Source organism: Emys orbicularis, chromosome 2 (genome assembly GCF_028017835.1).
Source record: "Emys orbicularis isolate rEmyOrb1 chromosome 2, rEmyOrb1.hap1, whole genome shotgun sequence".
Lineage (NCBI taxonomy): Eukaryota > Metazoa > Chordata > Testudines > Emydidae > Emys > Emys orbicularis.
In genome coordinates, this window is record NC_088684.1 from 230,266,102 (window position 1) to 230,285,265 (window position 19,164).

At 42.2% G+C, this 19,164-nt stretch overlaps 2 protein-coding genes across 2 annotated transcripts in view; one reads left to right on the forward strand and one right to left on the reverse strand.

Annotated features, from left to right (window-relative positions):
• Positions 1-1,202: 1,202 nt before the first annotated feature.
• On the forward strand, positions 1,203-3,934 carry LOC135874477 (vitelline membrane outer layer protein 1 homolog). Its single transcript, XM_065399306.1, has 3 exons — positions 1,203-1,475; positions 1,567-1,682; positions 3,637-3,934. Exons 1-3 carry the CDS (start codon positions 1,203-1,205, stop codon positions 3,932-3,934), a joined length of 687 nt encoding a protein of 228 aa, XP_065255378.1.
• A 1,716-nt stretch (positions 3,935-5,650) lies between these two features.
• GALNT15 (polypeptide N-acetylgalactosaminyltransferase 15) overlaps positions 5,651-19,164 on the reverse strand; it is a 34,244-nt gene continuing 20,730 nt past the window's right edge. The window contains exons 4-10 of the mRNA XM_065399544.1: positions 18,804-18,971; positions 16,351-16,468; positions 15,362-15,556; positions 11,944-12,075; positions 10,584-10,685; positions 8,579-8,719; positions 5,651-5,797 (exon numbers count right to left, since the gene is read on the reverse strand). Coding sequence (XP_065255616.1) covers positions 5,651-5,797; positions 8,579-8,719; positions 10,584-10,685; positions 11,944-12,075; positions 15,362-15,556; positions 16,351-16,468; positions 18,804-18,971 — 1,003 coding nt within the window. The remainder of the gene's footprint in view (positions 5,798-8,578; positions 8,720-10,583; positions 10,686-11,943; positions 12,076-15,361; positions 15,557-16,350; positions 16,469-18,803; positions 18,972-19,164) is intronic.

The following is a 19,164-nucleotide window of genomic DNA, read 5'->3' on the forward strand; positions in this document are numbered from 1 at the left end:
AAGGTCTATTCAGTTGTTGATGGTTGTTAGTCTCTATTACATTCAGAGGTAGTTGGCCAGGTCCTACTCCCTCTCTCAATAGCACAAGAAATGTGATGGAAGAATACTGTAAAGACCACCATAAAGGGCTAATGCAGTATTGCCAACGTTTGTGAGTTTTGTGCAAGTGACAGGATTTCAGACATGTCTGGAGCTCATCTTGCAAAATGATGCAAGAAGCTCCAGTCCCCTCACAAAGCTCAGCCTCACCAGAAGCCAACAGAGTCTCTCCTCTCCACTTGCCATGCTCACAGGGGAAGGAGGGAGCAAAGAGCTGCACAGCTCAGTGCAACACTGCTTCCTCGTCCCCCCTCTCGTACTGTGAGCAAAATGGACAGGGCATCATTTCTGCTCCTCCTTCTCCCCTTGTAGCACCTGGCCCAGGAAGGGACAGAACGGGGAGAAAAGCCCCTGGAGCGTACCCCTCATAGCATGACAGGAGCTGGGACCTGGCATGGGAGAGAGAGTGAAGAACCCCAGGAGGAGTAGAGCACACTGTGGGAGGCTGAACTTGAGGGATGAGGCTGAATTGATGGGGACTGGGTGGGGACAGAACTGATAAAATGGCTGGGGACAAGATTAATTGCTAGCCAGGGGATGGCCAGATGTTGCGGTGAGAGCTCCTGACCAGAGGGTCCACATCACCTTACCTAATACATTTGGGATTGTGGGCAACACTAATTGTCGCACCCAGACTCAGAATGGGCTGGGGCAGTTCAATAGTCAAAAGGCATACTGAAAAAAACACATCATCATCTTTTTTAAACATCTCATGATTTTTTGGGCCAATCTCAAGATTTTTTTGGAGTCTGAATCATGATTTTGGGTTTGAATCACTGAGGTTGGCAATGCTGATAACCATACACAGAGTTCATAATATCAAATAGCATTCATAAGCTGTACATAGATTGCCATATCATCACAGGTGCCTACTCAGAGAAAACTCCTATTGACTTCAATGGAAGTTATGTTGAAGGACTATGGGATTTCACTGTGCACTGATATATTTCATTCAAGGCAGAATCTGAGGGCTGCAGACTTTCCAGATTTAATTTAAGAACACGAGCCAGTAAATTACCATTGCAAAACACACTGTTTGTTCTACTTTCCCATGTGACAATCTTGAACACATTTGTTATTTTAATCAAATTGGCAGAGATAAAATGGGGTATAAAGGACAGAGTGCAGAAACTAGTGCTGTGGCTCACACTACTTCATCCAGCTGTTATAAAATGCAGGCCATTCCTATTCTCCTTTTGGTTGGCTTAACCTATGTCTCCCCAGTCTCTGGTAAAAGAGAAATCAGCGCTAATGGCACTTTCTCAAACAGAAAGTATTACAGCTCAATAAATGTCAGTAATGGAGGACCTTGGGGCACTTGGACATGGATTGATATGTGCCCAGAACATTTCTATGCTATGGGATATAGTGTAAAGGTAACTGAACCTGATTACTTTATCCATACCCTTGTCAGAGCTATAGGTTCTTATCCTGTTAATGATCTTACTGTATTTCTGTATATTTTAGATGGAGGAGTATGGAGGAGCTAGTGATGACACTGCACTAAATGGGATCCGTTTATTTTGCATAAAAATCAACAATACGAGTAGTGCTGTCTATACCGTTGAATCTGATTCTGGAAAGTAAGTTTAATGATACTTCAACCTTTTATATTTTGTTTGATCTATAGTAAACCAGATGAGGAGGAACCTGAGAACTTGTAGCACTGTCAACCAGAGAGCAGCCTGTTATTGCCTCCAGGTTGTTCTTTTTAAGTTTTTATGCTGGGAATATAATTGTTTACCACTACCGAGGAAGCGGCCAAGTTATCATCTATGTTACACCAGTGTAGCCCAATGAATTTGGCTCAATGTATTAATTATGCATGATTTGCAAAATTCAGAGAAAAAAGGCTACAATTTAAATAGCAGACATTGCTTGTATTGTGTTTGAATTTCTTACCTTTTGCCCCAGGCACAGCTTGGATGGTCTTTAAAGTTAAAACTGACACTTCATCCTCACTTGAATATTTGGCCTTTACAATTTTCTTATAACAACTTGTGTTATAGGGACACAGTCAATCTGGAATCTAGTCACTTTAAAAATAACAACTTAAAAGTAATTCCAGGTACTTTACCTGCTCCTGAGGCCAAAATGTTGGCAATCACATTTCCCTGTTTTTATATATATATCCTTTCCCCCCGCCCTACCTTGTTGTGTAGAAGTTCTGCCCAGGCAAGGGAAACTAAGTAACTAAGCTCTGACATTGCAATCAGATCTACTAGCGTATACCCTTCCACCCCAATGGGACACTGCATAAGTGGAGGGGTCCAGCTAATAGATCTGATTGCAGGATCAGGACCTGGCTGACTTCAGAGGGGAAACAGTGAAAGTGACTATACACAGAGTTCTGCCAAAGGCACAAAGGAAAAGAAACAGGAAAAAAAAAAAAAAGAGAGAGAATTTTTTCCCCTTCATTTTTCAGTTATAATAGTCTTTGACATTACTTGTAACGGTAATAGGGAAATGTTCAGACAGAAATGTGATTATTTTTAAGTTGATGATGTCCCCTTAAGGGCCAAGTTATCAGTTTCAACTTTAAATGCCTCACCCCCTATCAGTTTGTATCAATGTCTTTATGTAATGTAAAGAGTTTGTTTTTTAAATGTAATTTGTGTATGAAAGGATCTGTGGGTCACTGATACATATGGCTCAGCCATTTATTGGGTTTATATTACCTGATTTTAGGAACTGCCAAGGTCCATCTAGTGTGCAGTATCCTCTCCCCTACAGTGGACAGCACTAGGTGCTTCAGAAGACATGCAATGATCCTTCAGTAGGCAGATGGGAGAATGCCCCCTGCATAGGTCTAATCCTGGTTTCTGACCGTTAGAGATTGGCCTGAGTCCTGAAGCACAAGGTTTAATATCCCTTCCAAAATGTTTGTTGACATTAATTATGAACACTCTAGATATTCTTAATATTCATGTAAATATCAAAGTTTTAAAGTGTGGACATACTTCAAAATCTGGATTTATGTTATGGGTATAATTTTTTTCCAGGCACACACTTACAATTATTGCAGGCAACAAAGAGTAAACTCCAAGCTATTTTTAATTGATATTAAGAAACATATTCTCCTCTTGCTTCCACTGATGTGAATGGATTTACTTTAAGGCTTTTTTCTGGTGTGCATATATCTACAGTGAATCTTGCTTTCTCAGGTTTTCTTGAGTTTGACACATACACTGTGAACAGGACATTCACATTTCTTCAGTTTTGTTCCAACTTTTTCCTGCCCTCAAACAGGAAAAGCTCCTTGCTGCTTTGTGATAAGTTCAACCTGCCGTCATTGTGCTGTCACTTTATTTTTGGAATGTAAGCTCTGGGTTGAAGGAATGGTATCCGCTGTGTATTCTGCAGAGTCCAAACACAGCTGGTGTTCAACACATAATAAATAATACATTCAAAATAATTCAGAAAAATCTGGCATACTTCCCATTTTAAAAATGGATCAGACTCGATTAAAATAACATTTCACTGGCTTTTATGCAACAAGTAGAGAAAAATATATTTAAATTGTCTTTCTCCCCCTAGGTTTGGGCAATGGTCGGGAATCACTTGGTGTCCAACAGGGTTCCTAACAGCCTTTCAGCTGAAAGTTGAAGTTCCACAAGGAATTTTAGACGATACAGCCGCTAACAGTATCAAATTCCGCTGTAGCAGTGGTGCTATCATAGAAGGAACAGGCGGTAGCTTTGGTGATTATGGTGGATGGAGTAATGCCTGCACAAGAGGTGGAATTTGTGGCATTGAAACTAAACAGGACCCATACCATAATGCTTTTATTGATGACACAGCGCTCAATGATGTTCGTTTCTTCTGTTGTGACTGATTTCTATTGTTGAATGTTATTTTCTGGGATTTCCCAAAGGCTGACACCTGGCTTGTTCTGAGCAGAACATTCTGTTATTTTCAGCCTTGTGCCAAGCCCCACTGCAAAGTCAATTTGCTCTAAATCTTAGTAAAAGTAACATTCTCTGTCTCTTTTTAAAAAGTCAGCAATAAATTAGGTTTCAATAGCGATGCGATGCTCCCTTAATGACTGTATGAAAGCTGCGATTGATTGATATGGAAATGAATTGTGAGCCAATCTAAAGGAAAGCCAGGTAGTTAGGAAAAGGCTCCATCCTGCAATCACCTCTCTGTCTTGCCAAGCTTCTCCCCCTCCTATTTTGGAAGCACCTGAAGGTGTCAGCCCTATTTGATTTCATTCCTAATTTAAGGACTCCAGATAAAGTGTTCATGCAAGTCAGACTGTCTGACACAGGCAGCCTGACACTATATTCCTCATATTATAATAATTGCCGTTAACTTCAGTGGGAGACTTGAGGTCAGAAGGGATGCACGATCACGCTCCCAGTAAAAGAACCATGATGAATTACTTTTGAGGATCATCTACGAGACCCATGGTGAGTAAGGGGCTATAGGAATCCTCTGGTGTAGAGTCAACACTCTTATTCTTTAAAGTAGCTAGCAACAGATGCAGGAAAAGGAAGCAGACACCAATATGTTCTTCTTAAGTAGCTATAAAGTCTTGTGCAGCTAAAGTCCTTTCATTTTCTGCTTTCAAGTTTTACAACTTGAGTGATACTTTGCTTTAGTACATTAATTCATCTCAATGTTTTATTAGCCAAAATTGAATGCCTCCAATAAATTCCATGTCAAAATACATGTTGTTTGCGAGTTTTTTTTTTCTCCTAAATCTTTCGTACTCTGCTCTTGTTGGGTGTGCTGAAGCCTACTAATGGAAAGTTTGCTGACAAGGAGTTATTAAAACCCAAAGGAAACTAAAGCACGAACATTGTACATCTATCCATTTCTTTGGAGTCATTGTCCCATCCAATTTAGATTGTGGATTAAGGCAGAGAGAGACAATGGGCCAAAGACAGAGAGTCTGATTGTACTCCCATTGACATCAATGAGAATTTTTAACAAGAACAAGATGTAACCCAATTCTGTGCTAATTCACACACACTGTGCAATCTCACTGAGTGGGGTATTTGGCTCAGTGTATTTGGAAAGGAATATATTAACTATTTCTTACAAAAGTAATTATGTTCTACTTTGATACATACAAAACCTACTTTGTTTTATATGGGTCAAGTGCACTGTACAGCTTGGCTAAACTCTCATCCTAACAAGGCGGACTTCCTTTGAGAGAGTTTCTAAAGTTTCACAAAGATTCATCTTCCTGTTTTCTTAGAAGTTTTAGAAGAGAGACCCTTTGGCAATTTGTCTTCCAAGTTTCCTTAAAAGGGCAAACTTCTTGTCTTCTGCAGCAGTAGAGCTGCAGAGTCATTACTGATACTCACAGTACTTTTATTCTCTGGTTGAAGAGAACAAATAGTAATTTTTAGCTTGAGTTGGTTAAACCAGGAGCCTGCTGCAATTCCTTGAGCAAGACTTTCCAAGCAAGATCTTTCTATCTTCTCCTGAAGACCGTGGCAGACACACACAACTTTCTTCTGCATGCAGGAATCTGTGTGTCTTGAATCCCAAATGAAAGTGACCATGAGGTTTGGAGACAGTCTTCACATAGACCTGTCAGTCATCTCTCATCTAGCACATGCAAGTGATCAAATTGCCACAGCTGATTCTCATTCTTGTTACATACATGTAAGGACAAGTCCTTCTCAGCTTCACTCTTCACTGCCTCTAGACATTTACCAGAAAGGATGTGGACAATCATTCCACCCTACAAAAAGACAAAAAAGGGGCAGAAGGAATGGAGAAAAAGTAAAGGACTTTCAATAAAGATCAGAATGTGTATTTTAAACTTCTAACAAAGAAATGCAATCAGTAGGGATCGGTGATTATTTATTTGGAGTAGTACTTTAAATTTAATGATTACTGTAAAAGCCTTAGGTTCGATCCTGAAAGGTGGTGAGTACCCATAATTCCTATTGAGCCAATGGGAGTTGTACATACTCAGCACCTATTAAGATTAGCCCCTCCCCCAGTGCCTTCTGCTTTTTAGAGGGTAAATGTTGTCCCCAGCATAAATTGCTGGGCTATGTCGTGCTAAGATTAACCTAGTCCAATGCTGGGGAAAATGAATCCTCCCCTTGGGAAGTAGAGTAGTAGCAGGACTGCCCCATAACTGCAACTATAATAGACTCAGAGCTGTAGTACCCGTGTGACTGCCGTGCACCTGTTCTGTGTGTGGAATAACTGGAAGTTCATCGAGTCAGAGTTTAAGGCCAGGAGGGACCACCAGATTATCTAGTCTGACCTTGTGTATATCCCAGGCCACCAACATCACCCAGCATCTGCACAGTAAACCCAACAACTGAAATTAGATCAAAATATTACAGTCCACAGAGGACTAGACTATGATGTGCCACTGGTAGGGTTACCATATTTTAAAAAAACAAAAAGAGGACACTCCACGGGGCCCCGCCCCCCAACTCCGCCCCTTCCCTGCACGCCAGCCCCGCCCCAACTCCGCCCCTTCCCGGCCCCACCCCAACTCTGCCTCTTCCCCAAAGTCCCCACCCCAACTCCGCCCCCACCCCTGAACGCTCCGCCCCCCTGCTCCTCCCCCTCCCCTGCTTCCCACGAATCAAATGTTCGCGGGAAGCCTGAAACAGGCAGGCAGCAGGTAAGCTGGGGCTGGGACTGGGGGGGCGCGAGGAGGCGCAGCCCAGTCCGGCCCCCCAGGCTGAGCGGCTCTGGCCCCGGCGTCTCCGGCCCGGCTTGGCTCGGGCCCTGGGGCGCCGGCCCCGGTTCCAGCCAAGTGGCTCCGGCCCGCCCCGGCCCCGGCGACTCCAGCTCGGCTCGGGCCCAGGGGCACCAGCCCTGGCTGAGCGGCGCCGGCCGGCGGCTCCGGCCCGGCCTGGCCCCGGCGACTCCAGCTCTGCTCGGGCCCTGGGGCACCGGCCCTGGCTGAGCGGCGCCGGTCGGTGGCCGAGCACCCCCAGCCCCGGTCCCAGCAGCTCCGGCCCTGCTCGGCTCAGGCCCCAGTTCCGGCCGAGCGGCTCCGGCCCGGCCCTGGCCCCGGCTCTGGGCGAGCGGCGCCGGCCGAGCGCCCCCGGTCCCAGCGGCTCCGGCCCGGCTCCACTCGGGCCCCGGTTCCACTCGGGCCCCGGTTCCGGCCGAGCGGCTCCAGCCCGGCCCTGGCCGAGCAGCGCCGGCCCCAGCGGCTCCGGCTCCGGCCCCAGCGGCTCCAGCCCAGATCCAAGCCCCACGACCCCTCCCTATTTTCCCGGACATGCCCGGCTTTTTGGAATTTCCTCCTGGACGGGGATTTGAGGACCAAAAAGCTGGACATGTCCGGGAAAATCCGGACATATGGTAACCCTAGCCACTGGGAGAGAACAGGCGGGAACGACATGCACCAGTGCCTGAGGCTCCTGTAATGGCAGGGAAATGATTAGGTGATATACACCCAGATAATCCTGGCAAGTGACTCTCATCCACATGCTGCAGAAGAAGGTGAAAAACCCCCAAGATCACCACCAATCTGACCTGGGGGGAAATTCCTTCCCGACTCCACACATGGTGATCAGTTAGACCTTGAGCACATGAGCAAGAAGCAGCCAGCCAAGCACCCGAGACAGAGAATGCTTGATGCCACCTCAGAGCCCTCTCCCACCCTGTCCAGTGTTCAATCTCCAGCCATGGGCATCTCTGATGTTTCACAGGAAGGAGACAAAAAAACAAAAACAGAATACATTGGCAGCGGTGGGGGAATCCCTTCCTGACCCCTGCAGGTAGCTGTCTGAAGCCTAGACGCATGAGCTTCTAAGAACATAAGACATAAACCGGTGAGTCCCAGGGCTGCTGAGCCCTGCCCCCTACCATGACAAGCAACCTATTTTACAAGCCCACTCATAAATCTGTCCAGATCTCTTTTAACACTTTGTTCTATATATTGTCCAGGAACCTTACAATTTCCCATGCTGCAGATAATTTCCTACCTTGCTGGGTGAATTCCACTGAATAATATTGAATTCTTATAGAAGGAGATACTCCTATACAGCAGTAGAGGGGGAATTTTAAGGCCCCACCCTACTCCCAAAAGAGATCCAATTCAAGACAAGCAAGGGGCTAACCCCTTCTTCATGTGCTCCCAGAATCTGGGTCCTCTCGCACCTCTCCCAGCCTGCGTAGCAGGACTGTACATGTTCCTTTGCTGTAAGGGTCCTTTGTGCCTACAGAAGTGGGGTGGGGTTTGCCCTTAGGTTAATTTCATAATCACTGGTTCATATATTCCAGAATCCCCTATAAAATAAATAGGTTAGTCTAGTACAGCAAAAATCTAGAGCATGAGGTTCCATAGAATGGTTGCTTTAACTCTTTTTCTTAACCAAATTTGTATAAGGAAGTTGGTATGAATAAGACAAATAGCTTCACAGTACCTTGGATGCAAACTGTGATGCAGTGAAACCACATTCTAAAACTTCTGGTAACCCCTTCCCGACAACTTTTGGACTGTTTTCAGTTAGCTTAGCTTCATGACAAAATCACTACACACCTCCTGGACATCCCATTGTTGCTGGTTATTTTCTGTCTCTTGTGTACAGTTTTGAAGGATAACCTTCTCATGTCTGACATCAAAGCAAAACTGCAGAGCGGATCCAAACCGGATTTCCTTCATACTGTTATATTCAAAATGCTAGAAAAGGAAGGGTTTGTTTGCATTAATAAAGTTGAAGAACATTCCAATTCATTTTTAGTTGCTAGTATCCGAAATCATTTCCTGTCTGTTAACATAAAACTCCAAGATGAATGAAGGAGACACAATAGGCCTGATCCTGCAAACCTATCCTCTTACAAGTAGTCCTTGCACGACTACTTTCCTGGGACTATTTCCATGAGTAAAGGTTTTTAGGATTGGATAATATGTATAAAATAGATGCAGAATATAACACTTGTAGGCAATATTTTTTTTAAAATGTACTCCGGCTGGTGGGACATTCCCAGACATCAGAATATGGGAAAAATCCATCTCTGTTATTCTAGAGTTGATAGATTTGTGCCCTAAACTTCCTAGTCTTCCATTCCATGCTACTGAAAATAATAAATAATCACTTTGTACTCATAGGCCCAATCCGCATGTGCTGGACAGTTTCAACTACCACTGAGTTCATTCTCAGCATTCAAAAAGAGAGATGAATTTAAAAGTTCAGTGGGAAAACATCTATCTTTGAGTCAATCAGGAAGCAGAACTTTTGCAAACCAATCAGGACGCAAATATTTGTATATACAATCTAAGGTCCTGGTCTTATATTTCTTGAGCTTCCAAAACTTCCCCTATCTTTAATGGGAGTTTTGGATGTACACCTCTATCCCGATATAACACGAATTCAGAGATAACGCAGTAAAGCAGCGCTCCGGGGGGGGGAGGGGCTGCGCACTCCGGCGGATCAAAGCAAGTTCGATATAACGCGGTTTCACCTATAACGCGGTAAGATTTTTTGGCTCCCGAGGACAGCGTTCTATCGGGGTAGAGGTGTATAAGGATCAGAGCATAGAGTTCTAATTGTTTAACATTATTCCAGAACTCAGTGTTGTTGACTGACCTCTATGGAGATAAAAAGTAAAAACCTCATTTTTAGCTTGATGTAAACCAGGCTTTCATTTTTGCATCCACAAATCTCTGGACTGAAACACTTTAGTTAATGTAGATGTCTGCGTGTGCCTGCAGATCAAATACTTAAATATCTAAATGACCTAAAAAGTACAAACAATTTCAGGTGAAAAACAGTAGCCAGCGTTAAATATCTGTCATGGAAAATGAACAGACATATCCTAGGTGTGTTGCTGGTTAAATTACACTTTGCATATTAGATGGTGGAAGGAGAAATCATTTTTAAAAGAGGGGCAGAATACAGTAAAGCTGTCACAATGCTGGTTGGATTTTCATTAGACAAAGACTGCTTACTGAGATTTCATTTGAATGAATGAATGTTTTTACTGTATTGTAAATCATTGCTTTAAATTATTGTACTGTCAAGCAGTGTGCTAAGTAACCATTCTATTATATTAACTAAAATATGATTTTTCCCTTTCTTAAGTTTCCAAAAACTGATTGAAAAAATAACAGTCAAGATCATGAAAATCTTGACATTTACCATTTGCAATAATTCAATATACTGCAGTATTTGTTGTGTGTCAGTCCAGTCATATACATTTCTCATTTTTAGTATAGGGAATACTGAAAATATCATGGGGTAAGTAGTGTGGTGAACCTCAATATTTTAATAGTGTCCAGTACAGATGAACTGATTCCCAAATGGAAAAAAACCCATATTTTTTGGATGGGACAAAATCAGCAAGACATATTGTTGCAGTAATTTAGCTGCTCATCATTTAGCCCCTGATTCAAGAAAGTACATAAGCATGTGTTTAACTTTAAAGCACATGAGTACTCTTATTGAAGGCAATGCTTAAAGTTAGTTAGGGACCAGCTTAAATACCTTCCTGTATCTGGGCCTTAAATTTGATGCCAGTACACATAAGCTTTAAATATACAATACCTGGTTAATATTGTCACTACAAGGAGACAGCTCAATAAGACCTTCTGCAGCATCCCAGGCAGATCTGTAATCTGCACAGAAGCCAACACCAGTGTTGTACAGCTGCAAATAAATATTTATACTGAAATAAAGTACAATCAGTTAAAAAGGAAATGTTTTTTAATTAACTTTTAATGTTGCTTGGGTTGTATCCTTTTTATTGTACATGCTTTGGCTAATTATTCAGTAGGTAGAGTCCTTTCACTCATAGGCAAGATCAAATGGACTCGCATATTGAGCGAAACTGAGCCTTGTCAGTAGAGTGACACGAGATCATGCTATTTGGCAAAGTTAAAGTTAAACCTTCAGTTTATAATTAGTTGAACTGGTTGAACCTTTTCCAACCATTTTTTATGGAAAATTGGGATTTTGGGAAAATTGAAATTTTTGCAGAAACTTTCTGTATTCCCTGAAAATGTTTGATGTTTTTGTGTTCAGTTTTCAAAACTCTCTCCAAAATTCTCTCCAAATGTTTGGTTTTGTGTGTTCAGTTTTCAACAGAAGGTCACAATTTTCCACACAAAAACCTATTTTCTGATGAGCTCTAATAATTGTCCTGTTTGTCTATACGGTACTGAATTTAATACAATAGTCACAAGAATGTTTTCAGTATAATGACCATTACTACATATGCTGGTATGTTATGACAACGTGGAATTATATAGCATGCTATACAATATCAGGATAACTAGTAGTATATTACATTACAGTTTCTGAATCTATCAAGCGGAATGCCAGGGCTACGTCTAAACTCTGAGCTCAGGATGAGATCCCCTGCTCATGTACCATACTCGCTCTCATTCTCGTTGAGGCACAACTAAGCCTTTTCACATTGGGTCAAATTCTGAGATCCTTACACAGTACTTAGTCTTTTCTTGGGCAAATTCTCATTAATGTCAATAGGAACTTTCCTGAGAAAGAACTGAATAGAAACTAAGAGTCTCAGGATTTGGCTCATAAAACAGTTTTATTAAATGTGTGTTTTAATAAGTTATAATTATTAAATGTGAAATCCTATAATTTTTGGGGAGGCAGCATGAGCTAGGGAATAGGGCACTGGACTGGGAGTCAGGAGAAGTGGGTTCAGTTCCTGAGTTGGTACTTGTTGTGTGATATTGGGCAAGTCACTTTACTTCTTTGTGCCTTTGTTTTCCCTCCAATTCTTTATCTGCCTTGTCTATTTAGATTGTAAACTGTCCAAGGGCAGGGACTGTCTCTTACTATATGTTTGTACAGCACCTAGCACAACGGGATTCTGATCTCGGTTGGGGGTCTCTAGGTACTTCAGTAATACAAATAATAATAATAATTTCCCTCTTACCTTGCCAGAGAATCTTGGTTTGTACTCTGGTGGGTGGAGTTCGGGGTATACATTTGATATAAACCAATGAAATTTTCTACAGCCCAGTCGCTTTTGCAGCTGAAGGCGCTCGTTGCAATCTGGCTTCTCAGCCTTATATGAGAAAGCATAGGGCAATTGAATGGATAGTAAACAAGTACTAATATATTTGTTTTTGAGAAGCTGGAAAAGAAATATACTGCCCAGGGAGGGCTCAGTTCTGCCACCCCTTATGTACAGCAAGTTACAATTAGTGTCGTGTCTCTCGTTTGAGTTACTACTAAAATAACATTTAGTCTGGGGCGGGAAGGGGATTGAGTGTCTCAAAGATGAGACATGGGGTGGGAATAAGGATTTTCATCAGCCATAACAAGTGTAATTATCTTGCAAAATCAATAATTCTTTACCCTCTTTTTAACAAAAAACAAATTCTACACTAACTGCACTGAAACCAATGGGGCTGTAAGAATTTGGCTTATTGGTTGCCATTTAATGCCCTGGCTTTAACAGACCAAAATCTGCTCTTATTTACATCCCCTTTGCAGTGTGGATAAATGAGCCTAGAAGTTGGTCTAACATATGCAGTAATGTTGATCAAATTATATATATAAACAATTGATTTTATTATTTTCCCCATCAATTGCTCATCATATTATGTGAATAATTTGTTTCTGCAGATGCTGTATGGGGCAGGAACCATCATTTTGTTCTGTGTTTGTACAGGGCCCAGCACAATGGTCTAAATACTTTTCAAAGTCTGACCCCCCGCAGTTCTTAGCAATCTATTGCACCCTTCTGGCCAGTGATTTACTTATTTCTTCAGATTTTTAAAATTTAGCTCTTGGCACCCACCTGTTGCTTTGAGTGCCTATGCCATACATTAAAAATTGCAACATAAACAAAGGACTGCCCATAAATATATCCCCCTCAGGTCACCCACTCCTCAATCGCCTTTGGGAAGAGAGAAAGATACGGGCTTTGCAGCCTGTCCAGAAAGCTTACAAGACTGGGTTCTGGCAGACCAAGTGAAGGAGTAAGTTCCAAAACCAAGGACCCCTCATGGAGAATATGCTGCTAGCAGCTCCCTGTCATTTATACTGAGGGAGCTCCAACCTGAATGCCTCTGCTAATCCCATCTCTAGCAGTAAATCACAGGGGATTTGTCTCATTAATACCAGTCCAGCAACTCAAATCACTAACTCAAAAGTATCAGGGTCACTCAGACCCATCACTCAGGAGATCTCCAGTGAATCACAGAAATCAACCAGGAGTAAAATTTGTCTGTGGATTCCTTAAAACGGGACAGTACACATGAGAATTACTGGGGTCTAGGAAGCAGATGTCAGCTGGTGTCATTTTGTCATATTAATTACAGTTTAGATTTGGTGCTGGAGGCAGGACTCTGGAGAATACTGTGAAGCAGGTCAGTCTCTAGCCAAAACAATCTGAGATGAAATTGTGGTTATAAGTTTAACCTGGTTTAAAGAAACAAAATAAGCTAAAAAATTGAAAGTGAAAAGATTTATTCATCAATATTAATGTTCATGCCATAGATATCCTGGGCAGAATACAGTTCAGACCCAGAAAAAATAAATTCTGAATGGAAAAAAATGTATAAAGCAATCTAAATTGGGGTTACATTTTTAAAAAATTACTTAGTAGGAGTCAATGTTCAGTTAATATTGCCTGGATTTTTCGAGGGCCAGTAGATGGCCCTATTTACCATATCAATTCAACAAATCACTCAGGGACAAGACTATTATGATGATTGCAAGTAAATGCACTGCAAATTATTTCATTCATTGACTGTATGGATTAAAACACCATGCTATCCTGGCACAAAAATACTGTATGTGGAAGAAGGTAATAAATTACCTTACAAGCTGTTAGGCTGAAAAATCTACCATTGTTCCTTATCCAGCCTCCCTTGCACCTTCATTGTCACTGTTACATATATTGAACTTGCACTTCTGTACTTTGGCACAAACATATCACCATGTTGCCCTCTGATTTTATTTCAGAGACCATTTCTCAGGCCTTTTCCTCATCAATTCCCCCCCCCCACCCCCCGTTTTAACTGGTTATTTATGTTAGCTGACCATGAATATCATTTGAGAGTATTTCATATTTGTGAGGTAATAACAGTAACCTGGACAAAATAAACGCTGAGGCCAAAGGCAAAGGTTTTGATAGCAAATAAACTTCAACACTGAAGGCTGAAGGGTTGACTAGCTCAGGATAAAGTTATTACCTAGTTAACAAGAAGCGCCTTCAGTTAATTATTAAATAAAATAAGAAACCAGTCATTGATCTCTGCCAACCTGGGCTCACATTCTCCTCTCAGTTACACTGCTAGCTCATTGACTCAAAGAAACTGCAGGGGTATAAATTAGATGCCAATTTGGCCAATGGGGTTCAAGTCCTGCAATTTAAGTAACAAGAGAAAAATCAGATGAAAAAAATTAGTTTGATACAGTCTCAAACTTGTCATAAAATTTAGCATGATTGGGCAACTCAGGACTGCAGCAACTGGGGTTTGGCAGGTCAGGATTGAAATGCAGTGCCAAAATTGTTTGAGGAAACTCATACAGTGCTAAGTGCCAACCCACGCACTGCCTAGCTGTAGCATTCTCATCAGTCTTCAGTTTTGTAAGCACAGCATTTTTAAATTAATGACATCTCTCCTTTACGGAGTCTACTTTTTCACCTGCTTGCTAAAACTGCTCAAACTTCTGACCTACCAGTGAGTGGAAAAGGTTGCTGGTATAATGAAATGTACCAAAGCCAAAGAAATAAGGCAAGCAGCAGCATTGTCAACAACTCTGCTGTTTAGATTTTAAGACATATTTCAGTCACAGTGCTGAATCCAAACAGCCACCAGCTACGCTATGGTTGTGGAGCATGCTGAGTCACTCCAGGAGGATTTGTGAGTAGTGATGCTTTGCCATTCTGGTTCCACACCCTAACTGTAAGACAGAATGGCAGCTGGTATCCAATCCTCTTTTCAACGCATCCTTGTGACTCCTCAAATGAAAATCTAATTGGTGTATAGTGGTTGGGGTGTCTGTTGCTCTTAGAACTTTTCTGTTCTCTTCCTGTGTGCTTCACTCTAGTTTTGTGAGAATACAGCCAATTTCTTCTGGACAACCATGAGCTAAACAAGACGTCACCTTTTCAGTGAGTGTTATCCCTTAATAAACACTTTCCTAAATCTGGTGCACTGGGTGCCTGTTTCTCTGCAGACAAAATTATTTCCTCTGGAAGTGGCTAAACAATAGGTGGGACGTTAACAGACAGCATTAATCAGCTACGAAAAGAAAAACTCTCTCTCCTCCCCTTCCCCAAATGGTAAGGATTTACTTTACTCCCTCCTGAGATGGACCATCACTTATGTCTTTACTTTACTAATTAGGAATGCCGCTGTGTCATGCTTGTAGAAAATCTCTTTAAAAGAATCCAGCCAGGTCTCTGCTATTCGGATTTTGTTCCTCACTGCAGCCTCTTCGTTGGGAAAAGTGTGCGGGATACGATTTCGATAAATGTGCCCCACCCGTGAGCATGGAAGGATTTCAACAGAACCACCACAGAGCCATGCCTGTAACACAGATGAAGACAAAAAGGGTTCTAACATGGTGTATCCACTTGTATACCTTGTGTGCAAAACAAGGTGAAATAGACACTGACACGAGTAAAAATCTGTTCTGGACAGTAGCCTTGTGGGTTCATTTTATCTGATAGCAATACTGATGGGGTCAAATTATGGGTGCCCCAAGGAGGAGGCCATCAGAAGGAGGAGGAAGTCCATTCTCCCAGTACATCCATGAAGGAGGCAGCTATAATTTGACTGCTTGTGTTCTGAGGCCTTATCTAGACTAGGATTTGGAAGGTGTTAGCTAACATGTATTAACAGCCTAGTGTAGACAAGGCAGCGTGTCTTTAACATGTGTTTAACTTGTTGATTTACTCAAGCCTTTAACATTAAACATTAAATGTTAAACACGTGTTAAAGACACACTGTTTGTGTCTTTGTCCATTCCGGTAGTTAAGATTCTGCAACTAACACTTTCCAAATACTACATACATGATAGGGTTTATTTGCAAAATGCAGCTTTCAGAAGGTGCTAAAAATATTATCCTTTCATGAGGTGAGGGTCAGCCAGTGAGATTTTGTTTTGATGACATACTGCTTCTAACTTAGTGGTTCTGTGTGTTGTCACTTGATATCTTGCTGGAGAACTCTAGGGGTAGATTTCTGTGAGAAAACAGAAATTTCTCTCCACCTGATGCAGTTTTATACTCAGTTTTTATTTTCTAAGTTGCCTCTGGGCTCTTAAATATTGTTCTCTTCAAAACACAATAGTTACTTGACGTTTCTCTTCAGATTCTTACCCTTATGGATAATTCTAGGTTTTCTGCCCCCCATAGAGTCATGTCGGAATCATAAGCGCCAATATTTTGGAAGTAATGTCGGTCCATTGCCACTACTCCACCAGGCACCACAGGACTTCTAGACAAAGCACAGTTTAAAAGTGAATCTTGCTGCAATTTAGGATGGAGAGTTAAACAGAGAATGAGATTTACTCTGATCATGGAGAGGTCTCTATAAAACAATGTATGATCCTGTGGTGGGCCTTACAATCACTGAGAGGGTGGCAGGGGAATTTTAAAGTGTCAACTGTGTTTCTAGTTTAAAAGGGGTGTGTGTGTGTGTGTGTGTTGCTTTCCACTTGATTTTGGGACTTTGCAGTGAGCCACTTTGCTGTTGGGAGAGAGATGGGGCTCAGGGTATTTCTCAGTGTAATTTATTTATTTTACAAATGTACACAACTGCTGTTTACTTTAAATGGAGATGGCCAAAACTACACTTGCAGACAAGACACTATTGTGTAAAGCTCTGCAGACAAGAAGCTGCTTCCTTCCCTCTGACCCTCTTGCTCTTAGCACCCTCTCTGTTTTTGAGTCCTGCCCTCAGTCTTCCCACCAAGGATACCCTTTACCCTAGATTTTAGGGCTTACCTACAATTTTCCCATGTTTGAACATGGTTATGAAGACCTGAGTTAGCTGACCTGATGTTGGCCATAAGTTTGCGGTCAGCGTGGACCGGCCAAGCGATGTGCCTGGCATCAAGTCAACCAAACTGTGGAATCACTACAGGCTGCTGCTCCTTTGATCTCTCAATAGCTGAGTTCTGTCTCTCATGTTATTGACTTATCTCTTCCAACATTCCTCAGCCCCCTGTGACCTCCAGTCCATTCATGTCCATGACTGCTCTTCTACACTCATTCCCTCCCCCCCACCATTCTCCCTGCTCACTCCTCTTTCTCCACTGACTCTGTTGCTGAATCCCTTCTCTCCTCCACCGTTGACTCTTTTCTCCTTCTTGACCCCCATTGTAAACCTTTGTCCTACTAACCCCCAACCCTGGCTCACCTCAACCTCCAATTTGTCTGGTCTTGATCCGTGCCACTGAATACCCCAGGAATCATTCTCATTGTTGCACAGACTTCTTCCACTACATATTTGTTCTCTCTCCCTTCATTTTGCCATTTTTCTTGCCAAACCAGCACTACACTGCCACCTTCACTGAATGCCTCTGCCCTCCCCCCATTCTCTGTCACTACTGAACAGACCACCATCCTCCCTGTCACTCAATAAACTAGGTCTGAACTTCAACTCCTCCCAGTTCGGACACTTCTAGGTGATATCCAAATCTTGCAGCCTTTTTTCCCCTGCACAATATTTCCAGGTTCTAATCTTTTTTCTCTGTTCACCCAGCTAAAACCTCCCCCAGATTCTCATCTCAATTACTTCAGACATCCTCATCACCTCCTCCAGGCCATAAAAATAGAACAGATAAGATGACCCTCACATGTTGATCTGATCACATCTCTCCATTTAAAGCCCTCCTCTGGCTCCCCCTTGTCTACCTCCATTAAGCTCAAACTTTTTGTGGCTGCCTTTATGGCTCTGCATAACTCTGCCACACTTTACTTCACCCTGCTTGTCTCTTATTTTGTCATCCCTGTCCCCCCTGCTCCACCTCAGTCATCTGCTTCTCTTACCGCAATTTCCACACTTTCTTCTACTCCATATGAAATCCTTTTGCTTTCAATTTGGAGTTAAGTGTCTAAGTATCCTTGAGGATCTGGGCCTAATTGAGTCCATCAACTATTAATCTATTTCATTTATCGCATGACTGACTTGTTCATCTCTATGGAGGGAGGGAAATAAGGAACTGAAGCTGGAAATTGGTACAGGAGAAAGAGGCAAGAGAGGAATTGTTGAGTGAGGGTCAAGGGATGGGGAAATTAGCATATTTTTAACTTATACACACACACACAAAACATATCAACATGTAATTAATAAGCCATGTGACTATCATTATCCTAATAACTTTGTATGTGGCATCTTCCCCCCCCCTCTTCCTTGTCTTTTCAGTTTGCATAGGTGCTAGAACTGGGGGTGCTGCCACACCCCCTGGCTTACAGTGGTTTCTGTTATATACAGGGTTTACAATTTGGTTCAATGGTTCTTAGCACCCCCACTCTACAAATGGTTCCAGCACCCCAGTCAGATTGTACATTGTTTGGATCCGTGTCTGTGTCTGGAAAGCACATGCCATAACATAGGTCCTATTGTAGTCTAATAATATTATTAATAAATTAAAACCTACTGGATATGTAAACTTAATGTAAACCAATAACCCTCTCCTCTCAAAAATTATGAGCCAAAAAAAACTATGAATGTAATCCTGTCTCTTCTCAATTAGCTGGAGGGTGTCTTAGATTTTGTGATTGTGCTGCTGATGTGAGAGTAAGCATATTGGCTGATGAACTGTTACCTGATGGGGCTGATGGCAGACTGGCGTACCTTCTCTTCATGCTCTGGCAGCGGCTCCCAATGGAAATCTAATTTCCAATCAAAACCACCTCGTTGCAGATCCACAGAGTGATAATACTGAAAAGTCTTCCAATCAATGACATCTAGGACAGGGGAGACGATTCGATTTCTGAAAAGAATTTATTTTCTTTTGAAAGCCAAGTTGGGGAATAAGTTGACAGTGTGTTAGTAAACCATTTGTTCTAGGATTTGACCCTGAAAGGTGCTGAGCACTCCTGTGAGGTACTGATTGCCCTCAACTCCTCTGCTGATGGGAGTTGAGTGTGCTCTGCCTATTGGAAGATTGAACCTATAGTGAGTAA